We start from the raw sequence: 23,503 nt of genomic DNA, 5'->3' as shown, positions 1-23,503 counted from the left end.
CTTCGAACACGGAACTTCTCTCAAAAGGGGCAGCTCCAAATAATACACCGGATGCTCACAGACGTTCCAGTTTGCCAGTGGCCTATATTTCTTGGACGCTGAATATTTGAGGTGAACGTTAAGGTTTTTTCTTTAAACAGTAACCCACCAGCGTTAATGAAACCACGAAATCTTTATCTCAGTTGATCAAAATTGTTATAAGAGTAACCTATCAGCAAGTACGACGTCAAAAAACAATGTTATAAAAACAAATAATTCTTCAGATTTTGGACTGTAAAATATGTACAAAATGTCAATGCTGTGACCAGGATTCGAACCTAGGTTAGCACGGCCACAACGTGGGGGTCCTGACCTCTAGACGATCACGGCTAACACTGACGTCCGTCGCTCTCGGCAGAAAGACACATGACTACTGTCAAACTATTGAAAAATAAGGAGGAAACTTGAAATTCTCACGCATGCGCAAAAATACACTATAGCAACCATTGTTAAATGCAGCTGAATCTCTTCGCTCGCTAAGAAAAGTAGATCAGACCAGTTCTTCTAAGAACTCACCAAACGCCAAAGGAAATAAGTTAAATTAACCGCAAAAGAAACTGCAAGAAAGTCATCTTCTAAGAACTCACTGGAAGCTGACCAAAAAGAATCAAAATCCAAGCCCTAGCCACAAAAATAACTAGATATTGTGGCTACTATACACAATCTACTAATAAAAACAAGTAAGTTTTCTAAAATAAACTACAATAAATTAACCAAGTAACCTCACACTGTCACTGAGTAGGACTTCATATAAAGATAACAACTACACTATTGGTGTATATACCGTTCCACACTTTGACTATTGGTGACGGGGCAGTATCTCAGTTCTACGAAAGTTGTCTTGCTATAAGATAAGTGATATTATAGTAAGATACACATAAGTGTTATATGTTTACATTTAATAAAAAAATGCCAAAGTCAGCACGTAGTAACAAAGCTCAGAGAAATATAGACTATGAAAAAAACAAAGACAAGGTATTATCTGAGCAAAAAGAATACTATCAGAAAAATGCTGAAATAATAAAAATTAAGTATCATGCAAATCCTGAGGCAAAGAAGGCTGCCTCACGTGCTGACTCAAAAGCACGGTATAACAGGGATCCCGAGGGGAAAAAAACTGTCTCACGTGCTCTTTATAACAAAGAACCAGAAAAAAAGAAGGCTTCCTCACATGCTGACTCAAAAGCACGGTATAACAGGGATTCCGAGGGAAAAAGGCTGCCTCACGTGCTCTTTATAACAAAGAACCAGAAAAAGAAGGCTGCCTCACGTGCTGACTCAAAAGCACGGTATAACAGGGATTCCGAGGGAAAAAAAGCTACCACACGTGCTCTTTATAACAAAGAACCAGAAAAAAAGAAGGCTGCCTCACGTGCTGACTCAAAAGCACGGTATAACAGGGATCCCAAGGGGGAAAAAGCTGCCTCATGCACAAACTATTATAAAAAGACCTAAAACCCAGCAGGAAGCGACCTGCTACTAATGGAGGCGGCAATGAGCCGCCTCCTAAAAAAGACAATACTATCAAGAATGTAAGTTTAAAAATAAGACTGTAAGTAAAAATACTAATTAACAAGAATAAAAAAGCATTGGAAATGCAAAAGGATATAGGGATGGTATGCCAAAAAGTATACAAACAAGATAGCTATGAATGGCTAGGCACATGGAAATAGAATTGCATCCAAAGTATAGCCCTATAGCTTTTTACAACCGTAATGATGGCACGGAATGAAGATTGGAGAAAAGCTATAGGGCTATACTTTGGATGCAATTCTATTTCCATGTGCCTAGCCATTCATAGTTATCTTGTTTGTATACTTTTTGGCATACCATCCCTATATCCTTTTGCATTTCCAATGCTTTTTTATTCTTGTATATATAATAGGGAAAAAAGAGTATGAAATGAAGACACAAAACTATATATTGGTAGATATAGCATGGAGCATTTATATAATAATGGAATACAGGCATTAACCTCATTGTTACCATAACCGCTACCATTTTCACTGTTATTAACATTAATTTTGATTTTACTTCTATCACAACTTAAATATTATTTTTAATGTTTATTTTTAACGCTTACCTTTAATTTTGTCCTTATTTCATCTTTATTTTTATCTTCAATTTTACTTCTATTTTATTTTCAACTTTATTATTACTACTATTATTACAGTTTTCATTATTATTATTATCTTTCATACTATTATAATTACCTTACTATTATTTAGTATATTTTTACCACTCTCATAAGTAATAATGGTTTTCTTACTCCTCCACTTTGACATCAATATGTATAACTTTTTCATCAAGTTAAACGCACTCATAGTCATTGCAACCCTCATCTCCGACCGCCCCCTTATGACCATACTCCCTATATCATAACTGTATAAACTTATAAACATATTGCTGCATATTACCTTTCAGTTTTAACCCCCCTCCCCAACTTATAAGCGAATTTATAGCCGCCATTTGCTGTTTAGGTGGTACTAATCAAAATCAAAATTACCCACTCCATAGAAAATAATCACCCCACAAACCGTTAAAATAAATTGCCACGCAGCAACAATACACCCCTATTTAACCATAATACATATACCCCTGAATCTCAATACTATGTTAAAGACCATATATAATCTTATATATAACAAACTTCTCTTTATTTATTTAGAATTCAATAAAGCTTCACCAACATTTTATAATTCCTCTTAATCTCTTTCTTCCCTAATAAACCTTACGCTAGACGCCGCATCTCCTCCATGCTATCTAGCACCTTCTCTACTCTTCTGATGAGAAGCAATAGGCTTCGAAATGCCCTGGCATAAAGAGTCCCTTCTATCTCCCAAATTTTGCCTGTATTCCATTATTAAATAAATGGTCCATTCTATATCTACCAATATATAGTTTTGTGTCTTCATTTCATACTCTTGTTGTCCTATTCTATAAGCTCCAATAACTATTGTTGAGCTGGCATTATCCGAATAAGTCTCCCCTATGGAATTGAACTTTCCCTTTTCTTTTTAAATTAATCTATATATATATATATATATATATATATATATATATATATATATAAAGGAAATTAGAACAATAGTCTAAAGAGCAGAGTGTATTTTAATGTAATAGTGAAATTACTAGTTTAATTAAAATACAGGAAAGAAAAAGTGCTCGTTCTAATTTAGTAAATCGTTGTAAATTATCAATCACATTACTAAATATATATATATATATATATATATATATATATATATATATATGTATATATAAATATATATAAGTTTGTTTTTGAAATATCGTTAATTTCAATGTATACCGTTTTCGTTTAACGGGTCTAGATTGCTATTTTAAAAACCAGTCACCGCTAATTTTGAATTAAGCTGAATGTGTCTATTTAGTAGGTGCAGAGAATATATAGTGCAAATTTTTGTTGAAAATTCAAAGACTCACGTTTTCTTTTTTATAACCTTTGTTAATTTCCTGGATTTTTTCCACTACAATTGTTTCATTAGAGGGAAGGCAATTTCACGATTTATGTGTCCATAAAAATATCATGTCCCCTGCAACTTCTTCAGATTTTTTACCATTAGATTTTTACAACAAAAAGTATATTTTTACATGCTGTACATGCTTTAAGGACAGATATCGTAATCACCTAGCATCGTTTTAAAATGAAAGAAAACAACGAAAAAATGTGGATAAAAATGTAAACAACAATAGAAAGGATCATAACAATTACAATTACTTGAAAGAGAACCAATAGCAATTAAGAAATAACCGGAAAAAAAAACAAGAAAAACTCAACCACTTTAGCAGTATGGATAAAGGAATTAAAGAAAAATAAAACTGAATATAAATTAAAATGGTCAATAATTGATTAAGGAGAAAAATATAAATCGAAAAGATGCAACCTTTGTATATTAGAAGCATACCATATACTGATATCAAAAGAAATGTTATTAAACAAACGACTAGACGTAATACACGGATGTTTGCACAGAAATAGATATTTAATTTCACGCACTAGAGCAGATTAGGAAACAAAAGTATTAAAAACTAAACGTATAATATAAGGAAAGATAATAGGTGCAAGGGAGGTAATCCTTGGTATAAAATATGATACCATGAGAGTGACCTCCCCTTTAAACAGAGGGATCAGAAGCAAAAAATGAATATTAAAATAAATACACGTAAATGTAGAAATAAAATTATAAGATACGAGTCTAAGTAATGCTCCTGACCCACTTTCCATAGTAGAGCAACGAAACTTGGCACAGTTATTAATCTTTCTCTACATAGGAACCACCCAGTTATGAACTTCTCCCATCGTTTGATGCAGCTCCGGAGACCGTTTTTGTAGAACACCCCAGGTTCGTCCTCCAACCATGACGTGACTTCAGAAATCAAGGCTGCATCATCTGGGAAACGCTTTCCTTTCAAAAACAACTTCATAGCTGGGAAGAGGTGAAAGTCAGAGGGTGCAACGTCAGGAAAGTAGGGAGGATGGTGGAGGATTTCATAACCACACGTCCGTGCTTCTGATCTGGCGACATGCGAGTTGTGGACCGGAGCGTTGTCCTGCAGAAGGAGGGTACATTTGCTGATATTGCCCCGCCTCTTGATTTTGATAGCTTCCCTTAATTTCAAAAGTGAAGTATAATAGGCTCCTGTAATTGTGGTACCCTTTGCCAGGAAATCTGTCATCACTACTCAGTCCTGGCCCAGAAAACTGTGAGCATGACCTTGCCAGCAGAGGGTTGCACCCTTGCCTTCTTTGGAGGTGGTGAGTCCGTGCTTCCACTGCATTGACTGGGCTTTGGTCTCTGGATCATAGTGATGGACCCAGGTTTCATCCTGTGTAATCAGTCTTTTGAAAAACTTTGACTCATCTTCTTGGCACATCTCCAAATTCATCCTTGAGCACTCGATGCGTTTTTGCTTCTGGAATTGTGTGAGCAACCTGGGAATCCATCTGGCAGGCACCTTATGCATATGCAAATAGTCATGAATGATAGTTTCCACAGACCCTGTACTAATCTTGACATCTTGGGCTATTTGGTGAATAGTAATGCGCCGATCTTCCAAAGTGGCAGCCTCAACTTGATGGACAGATGCCTCATCAATGGCAGAAGCGGGGGCGACCAGGTCTGGGAGCTGTTTCCATAGACTTCCGGCCATGTTTGAATTCACGATGCCAGCGTTTTACAAGGTCAAATGATGGGGCATTATCACCATAAGCTTTTTCATTTCATCAAATGTCTCCTGTGGTGTTCGTCCTTTCAAATACAAAAACCGGATCACTGCTCGACATTCAACAGGCTCCATTTCACACCTGACTCAGTTCAAACACCTGTAAAACAGAAACCACAATTAGTTCAGAGCTGTAATTTGCTACATAACCCGTAGAAATATAAATCATTGCACATGCAAAATTTCAACTAGATCAGACAATTGGAAGTGGGTCAGGGGCATTACTTATTGCACGCCCCTCATAATTGGAAAAACAAATAGGGAAGGACAAAAAATGGAGGAATTAAAATAAAAATAAATAATAAATAAATAAAAAATAAATAAAAAATAAAACTATGAAACTACCTTCACTTAAGACAAAAAGATGGCGGAAGTGAGGAAGCATGGCTTTGGAAGTCTTTTTACCCGAATACGATGTTCAGCATGTTAAAAATATACCTTTTGTTGTAAAAATCTAATGGAAAAACATCGGAAGAAGTTGGTGGGGACAGGATATTTTTATGGACACATAAATCGTAAAATTGCCTTCCCACTAATGAAACAGCTGTAATGGAAAAAATCCAGGAAATTAACAAAGGTTATAAAAAAGAAAACGTGAGTCTTTGAATTTTCAACAAAATTTTGCACTATATATATATATATATATATATATATATATATATATATATATATATATATATATATCAATTGATCAAGTTTTAGTATTAGATTGCTACAAAAATATGTTTTTTACGTATATATAATATATTTGTGATTATTTTTACACCAACCTTACATATTATTAACATTACCAATAGTTTTTGAAGAGTGTGCAATAGCTCAATGCATGCGTACAGTTTATAATTAAAGAAAATTATATAAACTGTAGCAGGGATACCCGACGTTGTCTGTGATTAAATAATGATCAACAAATATTCCACACTCCTATATTTTTATTGTCATCAAAATCCTTGAAATCGCCCGAGAGGAAGCTTCGCATGCCTCCATGCAGTTACTGAGTCCAAAATATATGTTATTCTACATAAATTATTTCATGTAAACTTCTTTCCAGTTAACGAAAAAGAACATTAAGAAATGTACGTGCGCGTTTGAACCTACAGACCACATCATGCAAAAAAAAAAAAAAAACACGCTATCAACTTACCCACAGTAGAATTTTCACGGCCCGTTGTTCTATTATTGTTGCTAAGCGACGACATGGAAAAAAATGGCTTTACCGATGATAGATAAATTAAAATAACGGTTTCAATTATCGATTATCGGCAATTATCGGAGATATTCTGAGACAAAACTTAACTAAGATCACTCCCAGACTTATACTCTAAAGTTCTGTAAATTTTGAAGAAAACCTGTTTAATCGTTTCGGAGTCTATAAGGAACAAACTCATACACACAGAGACAAAGTTCCATTTGTGTGTGTGTGTGTGTGTGTGTGTGTGTGTGTGTGTGTGTGTGTGTGTGTGTGTGTGTTTAATTTTAAGTAAAGAAATTACATAGTAAAGAAATAACAAAGCTACAGTTTCGGTCAAATAATGGCCATTATCAGGTGACCTAAACTTCCGATTTCAGAGAAACATGTCACCCGTCTCATACTAACCACGCTCAGTGTTGTTTAACTTTGTTGATCTAACCAGAACCGGCGTTTCAACGTGATACGTGAGTAACTGTGTGTGTTTGTTTGTCTTAAAATTTTGAAATCAAAGTACGATTTTTAGCTGATAACGTTATCAAATCAATCTCTACTGCAAGATATATATACATATATATATATATATATATATATATATATATATATATATATATATATATATATACATATATATATAAGTACATATATGTATACATACATATACATATATATATATGCATATATATGTATGTGTGTATGTACATACATATATATATTTACATATATATATGCATATATATACAGATATATACATTAATCTACGAACACATGTCTATATATGAATATATATACACATACATATATATACATAAATATATGTATATAGACATATATACATATGTCTATATACATATATATGTGTTGACTTACACACACATACATATATATGTATATATAAATATACACATATATGTGTGTGTGTGTGTGTAAGTCTTTGTCTATACAATAGGGGTAGTCTTTCATTTAACTTTAGTTGTAACTTGGAAACTGGAAAAGTTTTTCTTTTTTAGATGAGGATTGATAATTTGTATCTGATTTATTCGGACTACTATTCTCATCTTTACGGACAAATTTCGTGCAAATCTTCCGCAGCTTCAATTCGTTATAAATTCTCACATTACTTCGGTCGATGTAACCTCCGACTTTCTTCAGGTGTATTTTATATAATTTTTTATTGTACTTTTGAAATGGGGATTTGCAAACGCACACACACACACACACACACACACATATGTGTGTGTGTGTGTGTGTGTGTGTGTGTGTGTGTGTGTGTGTGTGTGATTAATATAATATTTATATATCTGAATTTTGAGTGTAATTAAACAGCATTTTATCATTTAAGCAAACATTATTAAAAGTTACAGAGATATTTTTTCGATTTTTCTTACTATCTTTTGGTGTGAAAATCAAAATATTATCTAAGTTCCATAATGTCATGAAAGTTTTCGATTCTTTGTCAAATCATCATAGGATAAGAAAAGCAAATGAATAAGAAAGCTGGAGAAAATGGTGTGCTGGAAGAGAAGGATGGAATCTCGATTGCATTTACGAGGCAAACATTTGTAGACATATGCCAAACTGTTGGGGATACGCTAACAGCCGAAATTCCGTATGTCAGTAAAAGAAGTATTACATCATGCATTTACCTCGATGCATTTACAGATCTGTTTCGTTCATGGGGAAACAATCAATATTTATATGTTAATGCTGGATATTTCCCTATGTGGACTCATCAAAAAGTTTTCCAACAGAAAAATGCATTACAATGTGACAAATAACATTCAGAAAATAACTCACATCGGATCAAATTTTAATAAATAAATAGAAGCTCAGTCGAGCACCTATCATGGAAGTGTAGTAACATCTTGGATAGATATATGTCGCTTAACCTACGAGGTGCGTTAAATAAATTTCCAGACTTCTTTGTATCGGCAATTTTATTGATAGTACACACATAGAAACTCCATCACCCTTTGAAGTAATCTTCTCCGGCTGCAATCCACTTATTGTACTGTTTCAACAACTTCTGGAAGGCCCTAATGGCAGTCCTCTTGTGTGAGAGTATCAGTTAGCCTCGTCACAGCCTCTGTCATCTCCTGAATTGTCTCAGAACGACAGCCTCAAAGGTTTCCTTGAGCTTAAGGAATAACCAAAAGTCACAGGGAGCATATTTTATGACCACAAATTTATTTTATGTTTCTGGAAGTGTTTTTAGATAGGTTCTTAAGCGGAATGCCTCCGATAAGTACTAAAATCCAATTAAAAAGTTAATACCCTTATACAGTCTAACATCAAAAATTTATGGAAGAGTGAGGAGCTGTCTTGATGCCCATGACAACGTCTTTCTTTCTGATCTTCTCTGAACATCCTTGGGATAAAGTTCGTGCAAATCCTCAGCATCTTTAATTCCTCATAAATAATCCATGAAATTCTTTATTTGGCAAATCAACTCCGGTGTTCTGACTTCTATACTCCTCCTACACCTCTCATCATCTCTCACAAACTTCTTCTCTTCCTTGAATCTCTTATGCCACTCAAAAACTGATGCTTGATTCGTGCAAGATAGTCCAAAAGCAGTCTGAAGCAATCTATACGTTTCTGTGACATTTTTTCCAAGTTTAAAACAGAATTTTATTGCATATCGTTCTTCTAAAGTGTTCTCACGTCCAGATTGAATTTTTTAAAATTCACCAACTGTGACAATCAGGCTTTAGTAGGGTCTATTCCAATTGCTACTGTAGCTGAAATCATAAAAATAGGTCAGTCATCTCATAAGATGTATAGCAATAACACACTAAATTAAAAAAAAATCTTTGAACGTTTGGATTTAAAATCTAAACAAAAAGTCACTTTACAATTTTCAGCCTAGAGAGAGGATTTGTTTCTCCACTGATGATGGGTTATTACCCGAAAGGACCTTTGGAATAAGTACCATTCACAGTTTAAAAAATATTCATATAAATGAATAAAATAATATACATAAAAATTTATTGAATTATTTATCAATTAGATTATTTATTTATCTGCTCATAACAACTGTACATTCCTGCATTGTAAGCCTTCAAAAATACCTTTTACAAGACTATAAGTTTATGCAAGATAATAATAATAATAATAATAATAATAATAATAATAATAATAGTAGTATTAACAATAGTAGTAGTAGTAGTAGTAGTAGTAGTAGTAGTAGTAAATATGGCCCCAACTTAGGTTACTACCACACAAAATTGTCTCGTAGAGTGAAGGAGAATGGAAATACTGAGACCTCTAATGGAATAACTTTTTTTTTTTAATTGGAGAGTAGATAATGCACTGTGGATGTGTTATCGGCAGCTCCAGTAACTCTTGCTTCTCCTTTTTTGTCCCTCAGTCCTCATTTCCAATGAGTGATTTTTCTAACAAAGGGCGAAAAAAAGCTGCTTTCCAGGTCGGTAGTACTTCGTGAACAGATGTCATAAATATTCTGTTTCTGTGTCTATCCTTGTGGCCATGTACCTTGTAAGGGTGCTGGAGGTAAACGTTTTATCTGGGCTGACATTAACCGCCTGATAGTCAGGGACCCGAACCTTGGATTAACCACTAAGGAGGCTGTCCTATCAGCAAGTGCAAAGTACTGGGGCTGTTGTATTGCCATTTGGTGAATGGATTCTAGACCATGTAGTAGTTTCTGGTAGGGCCTCTCGATGCTATACTAGTGGGTAATTGTTACGGCTTTACCTTATCATGTGCTACAAAAAAAAAATTCTTGTCTTTTTCTCTCTTACTTTCCCTCTCTGTCGTGCTCTAACCAAGTCTGTCGACCTGTTCCACAAATCCCAAAACCTCAACATACATAAAATATCTCCAGAAAAATAAACACGGATAAACCCAGAACACCATCCTCCAACGTAGACCCCTACTACCATGTCTCCTTCATCAGAGGTCTACGTTCTAACGTTCCAGAGGTTGAAACCTAATTACAGGAGAGGAAACCAGACATATTCTTCTTAAGCGAAATTGGCATAGGGCCCACCACTTTGCTAGATGAGTTCATAATTATAGGATATTCTAACTTAACATCTAAATCTGACCCACAAAATCGCCATGGGCATGGAATATGTGCCTACATTAAAGATGGCTTTCCATGTGGTAGGGATATCCCTAGAGAAGACCCTAATTTACCTTATATGTGCTACCGGGTTGCACTTGCTTACACCACTGCATTTATATTTGCCCTCTATCGCCCCCACAACAGCGGAGTTACGACCTTTAAGAGCATATCTGAGAAAATTGACCACATACTGTCTGCTCATCCTTCGGCTAACATTCACATTTGCAGTGACTTCAATGTCCATAATGTGGAATGGCTGACCCACTCAAATAAGACAGAAGATGAGGGGAGGTTTTGTCATGATTTTGCCATTGCCTATGACTTTACTGAAATTGTTCATAAACCCACTGGTCAGTATGCAAGCCTTCTAGACCTTTTTCCCCCAACTTCCCCTGAGCTATGTTCAAGTTCCATTCTATCTCCTCAGGGATCCTCCGACCACTCAGTTGTATCAGTTAAGATAAAAATGAAATGTAATAAGTCTTCAGACGTATCTCTTCACCGTACAGTATATCGATAGTCTATGACTGGGATAGCTTCCATATATTTATATCTGATCGACCTCTGCCTTCCATGTTTAAAAAGGATGTGTCCTCTATAGTATCAGACCTGACTGAATGGTGAATTGTAGGCATAGACCGATTCATACCATCCAAAAAATTCCAACAAAAACCTAACAACCAGCCATGGTTCTCCCCAGAATGTGCTGCTGCCATCGCGCATAGAAATCACTTTTTCCCTAGCTACCAACATAATAGATGCACTGAGACTAAAGCTGCTTTCAGGACTGCCATCAACCACTGTAAAAGAGTAATAAAAAAAAATGCAAGAGAGCTATATGCTCAGTCTGTTAAATCCAAAGTAGCTGAGCAGCGGCTTGGTTCCCACCAGTTTTGGCAAATAACAAACAGGATCCTGAACAGAAGCATGTGTTCTATCCCAACCATCATCAATAGACCTGAGGTCATCTCGTCAGCATCAGACAAGAACTTTGCAGCTAATTCTACCCTATGCGACAATGACCATCAACATATTTTCTCCTATAACAGACAACATGCTATGCAACATACAAATATCTGTGTGTGAGGTCGCCAAGCTAATCAAGAACCTTGATTCCAGTAAAGCAACTGGCCCTGATGGCATTCCAGTTATAGTGCTGAAAAAGCTCCAACCAGAACTTGCCGCCATACTTACAAAACTGTTTAAGCATTGCCTTAAAGAGAAGTGCTTCCCAACACCCTTGAAAACCTCATCAATATGCCCTGTATTTAAGAATTCAAGTGATAAGTAATCTCCCTCTCAGTACAGACCAATAAGTCTCCTGTGTGTCATGAGTAAGCTGCTGGAATCCATATTAAATAGAGAAGTAGTCAACCACCTCAGCAGAAATAACCTTCTTAGTGCCATGCAATATGGTTTCCATTCTGCAAAATCTACAGCAGATGTGCTAACGGAAATATCTCATAGGATTAGTGAATCTCTTGACAAAGGCTTCCTTTCTAGGGCAATTTCTCTTGACATATGAAAGGCCTTCAATAAGTATGGCATAAGGGCCTACTTCACAAGATTTCCAGCTACGGTATTACTGGAAATGTTTTCGCAATTATTAAATCATTTCTCTCTGATAAGCTCATAAGAGTAGTGGTTGATGGGCAGAAATCAGAGGCCCAGAGTATTAATGCTTGTGTCCCTCAGGGGTCCATCCTGGGCCCAAACTCTCAATTATCTCCCAAAACACATACTTAAATCATTCGTTGACATCTATGCTGATGACACGACCATCTATGGCAACACATCAAAGGCCGGAAATGACAAAGTTCTCTCTGATTCTCTTTCCTCTGATCTTGAGTGCGTGGTACAGTGGGGGAATAGGTGGCTGGTTACTTTTAATGCATCTAAAACCAAGCTTCTATCTTTACATCATCAATGCTCTGATCCCCATCTGCCATCAATTGAAATGAATCGCTCTCGTCTTGGGGAGGCTACATGTTTTGACAAGCTTCTGGGCTTGACCTTTACTTCTGATCTGAAATGGAATACGTACATCAAGTCTATTGCTAAGGTCGCTGGAAAAATGGTAGGATACTTCTATCGCTCCAGAAGATATCTCACTGCTGATGCAATTCTCTATCTATATAAAAGCCAAGTACGTCCAAGGATGGAGTATTGCTGCCACATCTGGGCAGGAGCTGCTAAAAACAGCCTATCCTGCCTTGTACAGAGTACAAAATAGTCTTCGTGGTTTAGTGGGGGATGCCCTTTTCTCTTCCCTGCAACCTCTCTTCCACAGAAAAGACGTTGCAAGCCTGTCTTTGTTTTATCATTACTTTTATGGCAAGCGCTCGTCTGAGCTCCAATCTCTGATCCCCCCTCGCCAATCTTTAATGATAAACACCCGTCTAGCTGAAACCACAGTCAATAATTTTCCCCACTCTTTATCTGTGCCTAAATCAAAATGTAGATTCCATGAACAAAGCTTCTTTCTTAGAAGTGCACACCTGTGAAACTCTGTTCCGTTTGCCTGTTTCCCACCTGACTACAACTTGGATGTCTTCAAGTCCAAACAAATTCCTGACGAACCGCTCCCTTAAGTAAGACACTTTATCAAATCTCCAGTACTAACGATTACTACAATACTATCCCATTGATTACTGTACACGCAATAACCCTTATCCCCGAGTGGCCTCCGGGCCTTGGTAAGTGGTGACCACCATGTAAAAAGAAAAGAAAAGTACTGGAATCTTAGGGAAGCTTACTGACACTAAATGGTAATCTGTGAAAACATCATTTTTTTTATTACTATTAAGCACCTAATGATTTGTGTGAAAACCGCTAGTGTGTAAATAACAACGACAACAATCATTGTCTTCATCTCCTCTTCATCATCATCACTTAAACTCCAGGGTACACCACTATTTGTGGGTCCTGGATATGACCTTAAACTATATCCAGTGGTGAGGCCCCAGCTTGCGGGCTTTGGGGAGTGTGGAGCCACCCTTTAATTACCATTGCTCCCAGGTCCACTCTGGCCCGGAGTGGTAGTACCTGTTAGGGTCCCAACTATGGGTTAAATAGAAACTGATTTGAAAACAACAAATACATTCTATTAAAATTTTTTCTTCAAAATCTTTGGATTCGGCATTAAATAACCCGAAAAGGGTTGATATGCCGTAAAACAAAAACAACCAACCAACCAACCTAAACATTTGAAACTTTATATAAAGGGTATTCAGACATGAGCAATCATTGATGATAACGTGTGTAAAAATTTCTAGTAAGTAATGAGGATTGGAAATATGTTTATCTGAAACCAAACTATCTTTTAAAGCTTCCAATTATACTTACTATACAGCATTCTATCGTGCATAAAATTTGTATGAGGTACCGTAGGTTCTTATCGAGCTGTTACGAGTTCGAACCTTGTTAAAGTTTAGCCATGCTAAAGACGGATGAAATTCCAAAACATGTGTCCATAGATATCGTTTATAAAACTCACTATGTCTGTCTGTCTGTCTGTCTGTCTGTCTCCATATTTTCAAACTCTATCTCTCCCAAAACTTCAAGTCGCAGACCGGCTCTAGGGGCATCAAATGATTGGATTTTTTATAGACTGTTTTTTTTTATGGGTCTTTAGCCGGTTAAAATAGTTTTAAAGGAGTCAAAAAGGGTCCAAATTGAAAAAATCGCTATACATTTTGTCCATTCATCCTAGTTTATTTTTAATTAGTTTATATGCGTATCACATTGGTAACGTCACCAGCTTTGAATGCTACAGATTTGCTTTTGGTTTCGATTCTAGCTGATGGCACCAAAATGCTTTTTTTTTTTTTTAAATCACGACTCTAATAATATATACAAAATCTAGGCAAATTAAAATATTATATTTAAGCATATTTTACGACCCTCTCGTTAGTATTTAATCGATATTTGAATAAAATATGCAAATGTTTAATAAATAAAAATTAATAATAATGCAACACTCTATAAAACTGGGGAAACACATATATAAGGCAATGACAGATTCTTTAAAAAATGATCTTCAATCCGCAGTGGAATGGGGCTGTAAATGGATTATAACATTTAATACTACCAATGCTAAGTTTCTTTCCTTTAACAATTATGAGAAACCTTCTCAGCCACCGATAGCCATAACTAACAACATTCTACATGGGTGCTCTTCCTTCAAACTCCTCGACTTAACATTCACAGTAGAGAATTGGGAATCGAAAAAATTCAGAACTTTTTGTAATATTAAAATAGTATTGGTATTGGAAATAGGTGTGTCTATTTTCCAATGCCAAAAACGACTCTTTTAATTTTCTTCTTTTTTTTTTTTTTTGATTTTGTTTAAAACAAAGTCTTCCACCACTGGTTATAATAATAAAATGATAAATATTTATTGATTTTAAACTCCCAGTAAATTTAAAATCTATATCTCATTCCTCAAAAGTGTATTTTTTCATTTGAGATAATATCTGCCACTTTTAACTGTAATTTTTTATAGTAATCGGGTGAAATATTTATAGATTTCTAAAGAATTGGAATCGTAATCAGTAATTGTATAGGAATTGGAAATTTAGTACAGAATCGGTAATTGTATCAGAATCAGGAAAATATTGGAATCGTTCCATCACTAATTCACAGGAAACATGAACTGGAACAAATATATTGAGGACATTACCAAGGCTGCTGCAAATAAGACGAGTTCCCCTCTGTGGTTCTAGAAGATTACTCACACCTAAGAGTATTCTGTACCTCTAAAAAGTCACCTTTCGCCCTTGCATGGAGTATTGCTGCCATATCTGGACTGGTGTATCTGGAGGTCATTCTCTAAGCTTGACTTAGATACGTCGATATTTGTTTTCCCTTCATGTTTTTTGGGGGGTTTTTCTATAGTGTGGTGTCATAAGAAAATATACCAATTTAGGAAATAATAAATCCATATATATAAAAGGCAAAATGTGTGTATGTCTTCAAAAGGTTTTTCTCGCACACGGTTCCGAGGTTGTTACGATAGCTTAAAACTGTGTATATAGGTTCTAGATAATAATATGTACGATTTGGGAACGCATGTAGCTTATAGATTTATTTACATCGACTTTTACAAAATTATTGCTATTTTGGCTTCTCGCGTGTTAATTGGGCTTTTTAGTATAAATAAACTGAAACTAAACTCAAACGGACGTTCTCGGCATTGCGCCGGGAAAAACGTCCAGCGTGACTCTATTTGACCTTCTTAATTAGGTCAAATGGAAGCAGCAGAGTTAACTTTTATTGCGCACGCCTGTTTTTATAGTTAAATAAATAATTTCAAACATGTTTAACGTTGTCTGTCGCCGTAGCTCAATGGTTAACGTAGCACTTTTTTTTTCATACATTAATTTCCCATTCAAGGGTACGGGTTCGATTCTCATACTCACCTACCAAAACATATTTTTTTTAATTATTTAACACCCCCCCCTGGAGTTTTGATTTACCTTAAGACACCCGGGCATCGCCGGGTACCCCCCGCTAGTCTATATATATAAAAGGCAAAATGTGTGTGACCATTTCGTGTATGTCTTCAAAAGGCTTTTCTCACACACGCTCCCGAGTTCGTTACTATCGCTTACAACTGTTTATATGGTTCCTTTATCGTAATATGTAGGATTTGGGAACGCGGGTCGTCTCTAGATTTATTTACGTCGACTTTTATGAGATTCGCGCTATTTCGTTTTGTGCCCGGTTTGTCCTGCATTTTAGTATAAATACAGTGAAAAACATTGGGTTCTCGGCTTTCGCTCTGCTTTCCCCCCTTCCCACCATCATCTGGGGTGAAGTGAAAACTAAAAATAATGATTCCGCGATGACCTCATTTAGCGTCGTCCTATCAATCAAACCTCTTTTAGCTTTATAAGCTTTAACTTTAACACGCTAATCAATTACTCTCACTCGTGGTCGAGACCGTTAAGTAGTTGGCATAGGTTTCCACCTCCACGTCAAAGCTTCTTTCAATTCCTCCTCCCGACCGAACGTTTTTTTTTATTATTTCGCTTATTCTTTAGTTTACCCCCCCCCCCATACACAGGTTTATTATGCAACTTTTTTTTTGCGTTTTGGTTTTGGATTTTTTTTTTTTTACATCGTCATTTTTATAATATTTAAGCAGGATTATTAATTACCACCCCCCCCCCCTCCATACACACACCTACAAACACCCGGGCAACGCCGGCCCCCCCCCCCCCCGCTAGTAAATAATAAAACGAGAAAACAAGCAACATTTTTATATCACAATAAAATTTATTTACAATCAAGCATGAACTATTTACATCAGATATAGGCTTATCCAAATTAATTTTATCAAAATTAGTTTTATCGAAATTAGTTTTATCAAAATTAATTTTATCAAAATTAATTTTACCAAATTAGCTTTATCAAAATTAATTTCATCAAAATTAGTTTCATCAAAATTAATTTTATCAAAATTAATTTTATTAAAATTAATTTATCAAAATTAGTTGTATCAAAATTAGTTTATCACAATAGCTGTCTATTGCACAAAAACATTTCTCAGTTTTAAAAACAAAATGGAAGATGAAACAATTAAAGCCACCTAACCCATACCTACTACTCCTACTCTATACATTAATGGTACGTGACTTTTAACAGAAACGACTGTCAACAGCGTCGAATATATAACTATATATACAGATTGTGCAATGGCTAATATTATTTAAAGGGCATTTTTCTTTATTTTATCAGTTGTTTCATAATGCAATGCTCATATTGCCAAATACGCTAAAAGTTCTTATCGAAAATTGTCAACTTGGTGCTGTCCAGACGGGCTGATAAGGCGTGGTGATGCCTGGGCACATGGAAGCCTTTTCCGTGCATAGATGACAGCAAACAGAACTGACACAAAAAGAACACACCCAACAGCAATCCCAACAATGGCACCTACAAAAAATTAAAAAATAAAAAGGAGAAGAAAAAGGATTAATATTATCTATAATATAAAGGACAGTAATCTGTGTGTCTGGTTAAAACTAAAAAATAGCAAAACAAATGCCCACAAAGTTGGTATTTTCTTGTGTTGCTCCAGAAGAATAATATCTAGAATTTAGAAAAGAATATTTATTTTGTTTAACACTAAATTAATGCAAATTTAGTAAAGGGGTGGGGGAGATCGTTTTTCGGGCAAGATTGTGTTCTAACATAAGGGAAGTAATTCTGATTTTTTAATAAAGGAGTTTATTCCCTTATGCCAACTTATTCTTCAGAGAATCTATAAAAAGGAGTTTGTCTTTGTATGAGCGTATGTTAGACAAAGAGCAAGTCTTAAAATGTATGTATAAAGTAAGCTCTGCATGTTTTTCGTACATGTGAGTGTATATTCAGTTTTATCAATAAATGACAATTCGTTTATTAAATAAAATCAATGATAAACTTTTTTCGTCTGTACAGAAACTGACTTCATTTTGATAACCGACATCTGTGGTTGTGGAGGAGAGAGAGATGGAGTTGCGGGCATCAGGCTGACTCGTGCGATCATCTCTCATCTTGTGTCTCTGTCCTTCTATATTATCTGCATACCTCTTTTCTTTTGTATAGCATTTGACATCATCGGTCACAATCTGGGATGTAATTATATCAGAAATCGTTCTTTTGTTCCGTTTGCTATTTTGGCGGTAAAACTTGGTATCGTCCGTTTTTTACTTCACTTTCCGTTCCTATCCTGTCCCGATGTTGCCCGGCCATTATTTAACATGCGAGAGGGATGGGCTGGATAAAGAAGAAAGAAAGAAGTGGGGAAAGTGAGGTGGTAAATATAAAAGAGAGAAAGAGATGAAGATAGACAGACAAATAAAGTGATAGAAAGTTCACTTTTGCCTTGAACAACACCAGGTAGACTCCTACTCTTATATAAAAATAAATTGAATCGTCCCTTATTTTATTGATGAGGATAGCTTCATGAACAAAAGCTACATACTGAAACAACCTAAATTGATCTCTATCATGAAAAAAATCAAATTTTGTTTTCATTCGACTTTATATTTAGTCCGTTTAGCCGTTTCTGTTTTAATTATTGATTCAAAAAGGGAGTCAGTTGGGATAATTTTCTCTCAGTCAAACTACTCTTACTGTAATTCATTACACTATAAGAGAATATAAGGGAAATTAATGTTAGCTGATAATTTGAGTAGCTGTTGTAGTTCAAGTGATATCTATTTATATATTCCAACAGACGGAAGGGGTTTCCAGAAAATGAAAGACATTTTTGACGTTAAGCTAATTGACTGTTTTTGCTTGGTTGAACTTAGGTTTTGATTTGGTAAGGGCTTAAATTATTGAGTGTAAGTTTTTTGTTCATTGTAACCTGAAAAACTAAACTAAGTGAAGGACTGTGAAGTCTACTCTAAATGAAACTAGAAGCACGAGAATATTCCAGCAACTCGGCAAGAAGCATTAGATAGGTTTTTGTGGATTTCAGAGACATATTGGCCCTTTGAATAATGATTGCGATTTTTCCCAGAATTTGGGAAAGACTTGAATAAATTCAATTTCAGTAGAAGATAGTCAGATGGTGTAATACAAAATTTGATACAGTGACAGAGGAGAACCTCCTCTTCCTCCACCTAAGATAACAGAGGTGGTGAGTTTAAAGAGGACCGGGTAGGCCCATGTTGCCTTGCTAGATTCTTAACTAACAATACAAACTAACTATATAATAAGCTGTGTTTTGTAGCTAAGAGGCTCCTTTTTGCTTGCTGTTGAAGTACACGTCGTTAAGATGCAGACAACAGACTTAATGGTTGAAAATGCCAAACTAAAATCGCCCAGATTTGATAACAGGGCCAGTCCAAAAACACTTTAAATAGAAAGTGCATTTAGAAGTTTTGCTTTTTTATATAGAGAAAAAAAATTATAAATAAAAACGACATGATTCCATTTCCGGTTTTGTATTCTTTTTTTTTTTTTTTGTTGCATACAATCTATTAGTTGGCCAGTTGTACAATAGGAGCATTCTATCATGCCTGAAAGTGACATAAAATGTCCAACGAGCAAGATCAGAGATGCGTCGCTGTCCAACTCCTGCTCTCTAGTTATGACAACAGGATCATTGCCAGCACCCTCAAAATCCATCGCTGGATTGCCACGAATAACAGAGACGTGCCCAAGGTGATGAATAATAATAAAGTTTTCGGCCAAGGTTATGGTCTTTGGTGTGGTTTCTAGTGAGGGTTACATCATGCCACTTCACATCTTTGAATTCAGCTTGAAAGTCAACACCAAAGTGTATCTGGATGTGCTGAAGAGTGTGGTGATCCGTTGATGCAAGCAGGTGGCTTTTGGCAGATCTTGGGTGTGGCAGCAGGACGGCAATGGCCCACAAGTTCAAAGAGACTCAGGCTTGGCTTCAGAAGGAGTGCTACAACTAAGTACCCTTCTGTCACTGGCCCCCTTCCTGATCTCACCTGAACCCGCTGAAAAGCCTAGTTTGATCATATGTCGAGAACATCGCCAACATAACATCCCACAACACCAGAACCAGCCATCTGCCAAGTATTCACCGAGCTCCCTCCAGTGCTTGTGGAAAAGACATGCTTTCAGTTCCGGACCCGTATTGAGACAGTGACTGTGGTTGAAGGCAGCTACATTAAATAGATGTCTGCTCTACTACATAATCAAGTTACCTGAATTGATTTTTTCAATAAATGTTTTAAAATAAAATTATTGTTTCATCCTGTACATAACTCTGCATTGTAACTTTTATTTTTATATAAAATGAGTAACTTACTCTACTCGCTTATTTATACAGCGTTCAATTCCAGCAACAAAGATCCCTGCTCAGATAATTAATTCTCAGGAGAAAATTAATGACATCTAATGACACTGAGAACTTTACACAAGATATATCAGCATTTATTAAAGAGAATGTGTTGACTGTTTTATCATGGTTTACATCCGAGGGCTCCAGGGATTGGTTGGCATACCAAGACAGCAAGCATTCCAGAAACCTCTCCACGGTTACTCTTCCCAACAAATGACTTTGTTTTATGTTTAACAACCAGAGAGTTGATTGCCGTGGCAAGGATGCAACAGTCACTCCAGAAAAGTCCCCACGACATGAACAAACCAAATTACCTTCCCCGGCAGAAGTGATCATGTTACATAATTATTGTCTTACCTGTGTGATATTTGCTGCATTTTACATCCGTTCGATATGGAGATATCGTATGGCCGACCAATTCTTTTAAAAGCTCTCCAGCTTGTTGACCGCAAACATTGGCTGCCCGTTCTGTGTAGCCTGCCATTTCTGCCATTTGTCTATAAAAAAAAAGAGACGCAAACAAAAATAATTAAACATAAAATAATACATTTTTTATAAAATTCCCGGGTAACGTCGAGTTATCATAAAAGTGAATCAAGAGGTTGTTAAATGTACTTCAAAGTGTAGAGTTTCGGTGCACGGAAAGAATGTTGTCAAATAGATTTTGAGTTGTAATGGAATTTAATGTCAGATCCATAAACTTGAAATAAATGACTGTATAAAACTATAATTCGCGTCACGGGGTTTTCATTTTAGGGAGAAGAAAAGAAGAAACTATGAAAAGAAGAAACGAAGAATACAAGGTATGTGTCCTTTTACTGGTATCCCCAGAGACAATGCTATTCGTCATTTTGTTTAAAGCACTGCCTTGCATATTATTGTCCTGTCATGAACTATATTTGAACGTATATACATCCACAACGAACTTTAGATAGACTAAGCAACACAATGCTGGCAGACACATGAAGGAAAGGTTACACATCGTTGTACATATCCCTGACTAACCCACAAAGCAGCAAAATCCTATATGTCAGAAAGTCTTCTACGCTAATTGCTTATTCTCTGAAACAAATCCACTCTGTAATTCCCTCCCTGTTTCCTGCTTCCCTGACTGTATAAACATGCAGAAGTTTAAATGTAATGTGAACAGACACCTTGATGCTCAACTCCCCACAATACCCTGTTAAATATAGTTCTAAATAGTAATCTCTGACATTCAAGTGGTAATATGCCTTATTTGAGGTGAAAATGCATATAAATTGTTGACATAAAACGTTTCCCTAAGTTCCATATCTCAGATCTAGTGTGTCCCGCACTGTCGGCTAGGCTGCAAGCTCTGTCTCATCACTGCAATGTCGCATCTCTATGCTTGTTTTACAAGTACCTTAGTGAAGTTTGCTCTGATGGAACATAGCACTTGTGTCCCCTCGACGCCAGGACAACATCAAGTTGACAAAAGACAGGGATGTTCTTTCTCCAGAGCAATGCTGCGTTTTAACATCCCTTCTCTATCTTGGATGCAAATGCACTTTGTTTGGGGTGTAAAAAGAATAAACAAAAATACAATATAATAAATATTATTATATATTATTTATTTACCAATATAATGAGTCCATGAAAATATGGTATTAATTTCTCTAATTTTCAAGGCATACCTCATCTTCAGAAACAAAAAAAAAAGAAATATATGTGTAATCACTTAATTAATAATTAATTGATGTTTAGCTTCCTGGGCCCAACTCTTTTCCTGATCTATATTAATGATCTTCCAAATCACATCCTTACATCATTTGTAGACATTTATGCTGATGACACTACCATTTATGGTAGCACATCTAAGACAGTAAATGACCAAGTTCTCTCCGATTTTCTCTCCTCTGATCTTGAGCACATGGTACAATGGGGAAAGGAGTATCCTTTAATGCATCTAAAACCAAGCTTCTCTCTTTACATCATCAACATTCTGATCCACATCTGGCATCAATTGAAATGAATGGCTCTCGTCTTCAGGAGGCCTCAAGTTTTGACAAGCTTCTGGGCTTGACCATTACTCCTGATCTTAAATGAAACACGTACATCAAGTCTGTTGCCAAGGCCGCTGGAAAAATTGGTGGGGTCTTTCTATCGATCCAGTAGATATCTCACTGCTGATGCAATTCTCTATTTATATAAGAGCCAGGTACGTCCAAGGATGGAATACTGTTGCCACATCTGGGCAGGAGCTGCTAGAAAGGACTTGTCCTGCCTTGATAGAGTACAAAATAGACTTCGTAGCCTCGTAGGAGATGTCCTTTTCTCTTCGCTGCAACCTCTCTCTCACAAGAGAGATGTTGCGAGTTTGTCTCTGATGTATCGTTATTTTCATGGAAAGTGTTCAACTGAGCTTCAATCTATGGTCCCCCCTCGTCAAACTTTCACAGGAAACACTCGTCTAGCTGAAAACACTATCAATAATTCCCCCCCACTCTTTATCTGTACCTAAACCTAAACGTAGATTCCATGAACAAAGCTTCTTTCTTAGAACTGCACGCCTGTGGAATTGTTTTGATGAGCCGTTCCATATAAGTTAACAAATTTACCGAATTTCCATTACTAATGATTACTATATTGTCCAATTGTCTACTGTACACTCTTTAACCCTTATCCTCGAGTGGCCTCTTAGCCTTGATAATGTGTAAAAAAAAAAAAAAAAATGTAACATAAGATCCAGGTACGACCTAAAATGGATTCCTGTTGCCACATCTGTGCAGGAGCTGTTCAGTACGCCCTATCCAGCCTTAATAGAGTTCAAAACCTAGTAGATGATGCCTTTTCTCTTCCTTGCAACCTTTTTTCCACAGAAGAGACATCATGATCTTGTCTCTGTTCTATCACTTTTCTCATGGCAATTGCTCCACTAAACTCCAATCCATGTCCCCTCCTTGCAAAACTTTCATAAAACACTCGACCAACTACGACCACTATTTATGATTTCCACCGCTCTCTATATATGTCTAAATCTAAACGCAGATTCTATGAGCAAAGCTTTTTTTTCCAGAACTGCCTGCTTGTGAAACACTGTTCTGCTGGTCTGATTTCCAGTTTAATACAACATGGTAGCCTTCAAATCCAATGTAAACAAGTTCTTGTT

The 23,503-nt window shown here is 36.1% G+C and overlaps 1 protein-coding gene across 1 annotated transcript in view; it reads right to left on the bottom strand.

The window, feature by feature from the left end:
- Positions 1 to 23,503, bottom strand: part of LOC145252538 (uncharacterized) — a 99,113-nt gene that overhangs the window by 36,502 nt on the left and 39,108 nt on the right. The window contains exon 9 of the mRNA XM_080112087.1: positions 20,731 to 20,870. Within this exon, the coding sequence (XP_079968213.1) occupies positions 20,731 to 20,870 (140 nt within the window). The remainder of the gene's footprint in view (positions 1 to 20,730; positions 20,871 to 23,503) is intronic.

This window comes from Euprymna scolopes, chromosome 29 (genome assembly GCF_053919585.1).
Source record: "Euprymna scolopes isolate OS-2025 chromosome 29, ASM5391958v1, whole genome shotgun sequence".
NCBI lineage: Eukaryota > Metazoa > Mollusca > Cephalopoda > Sepiida > Sepiolidae > Euprymna > Euprymna scolopes.
Note: the sequence above shows the minus strand (reverse complement) of the source record. Positions and strands in the feature narration are given on the sequence as shown.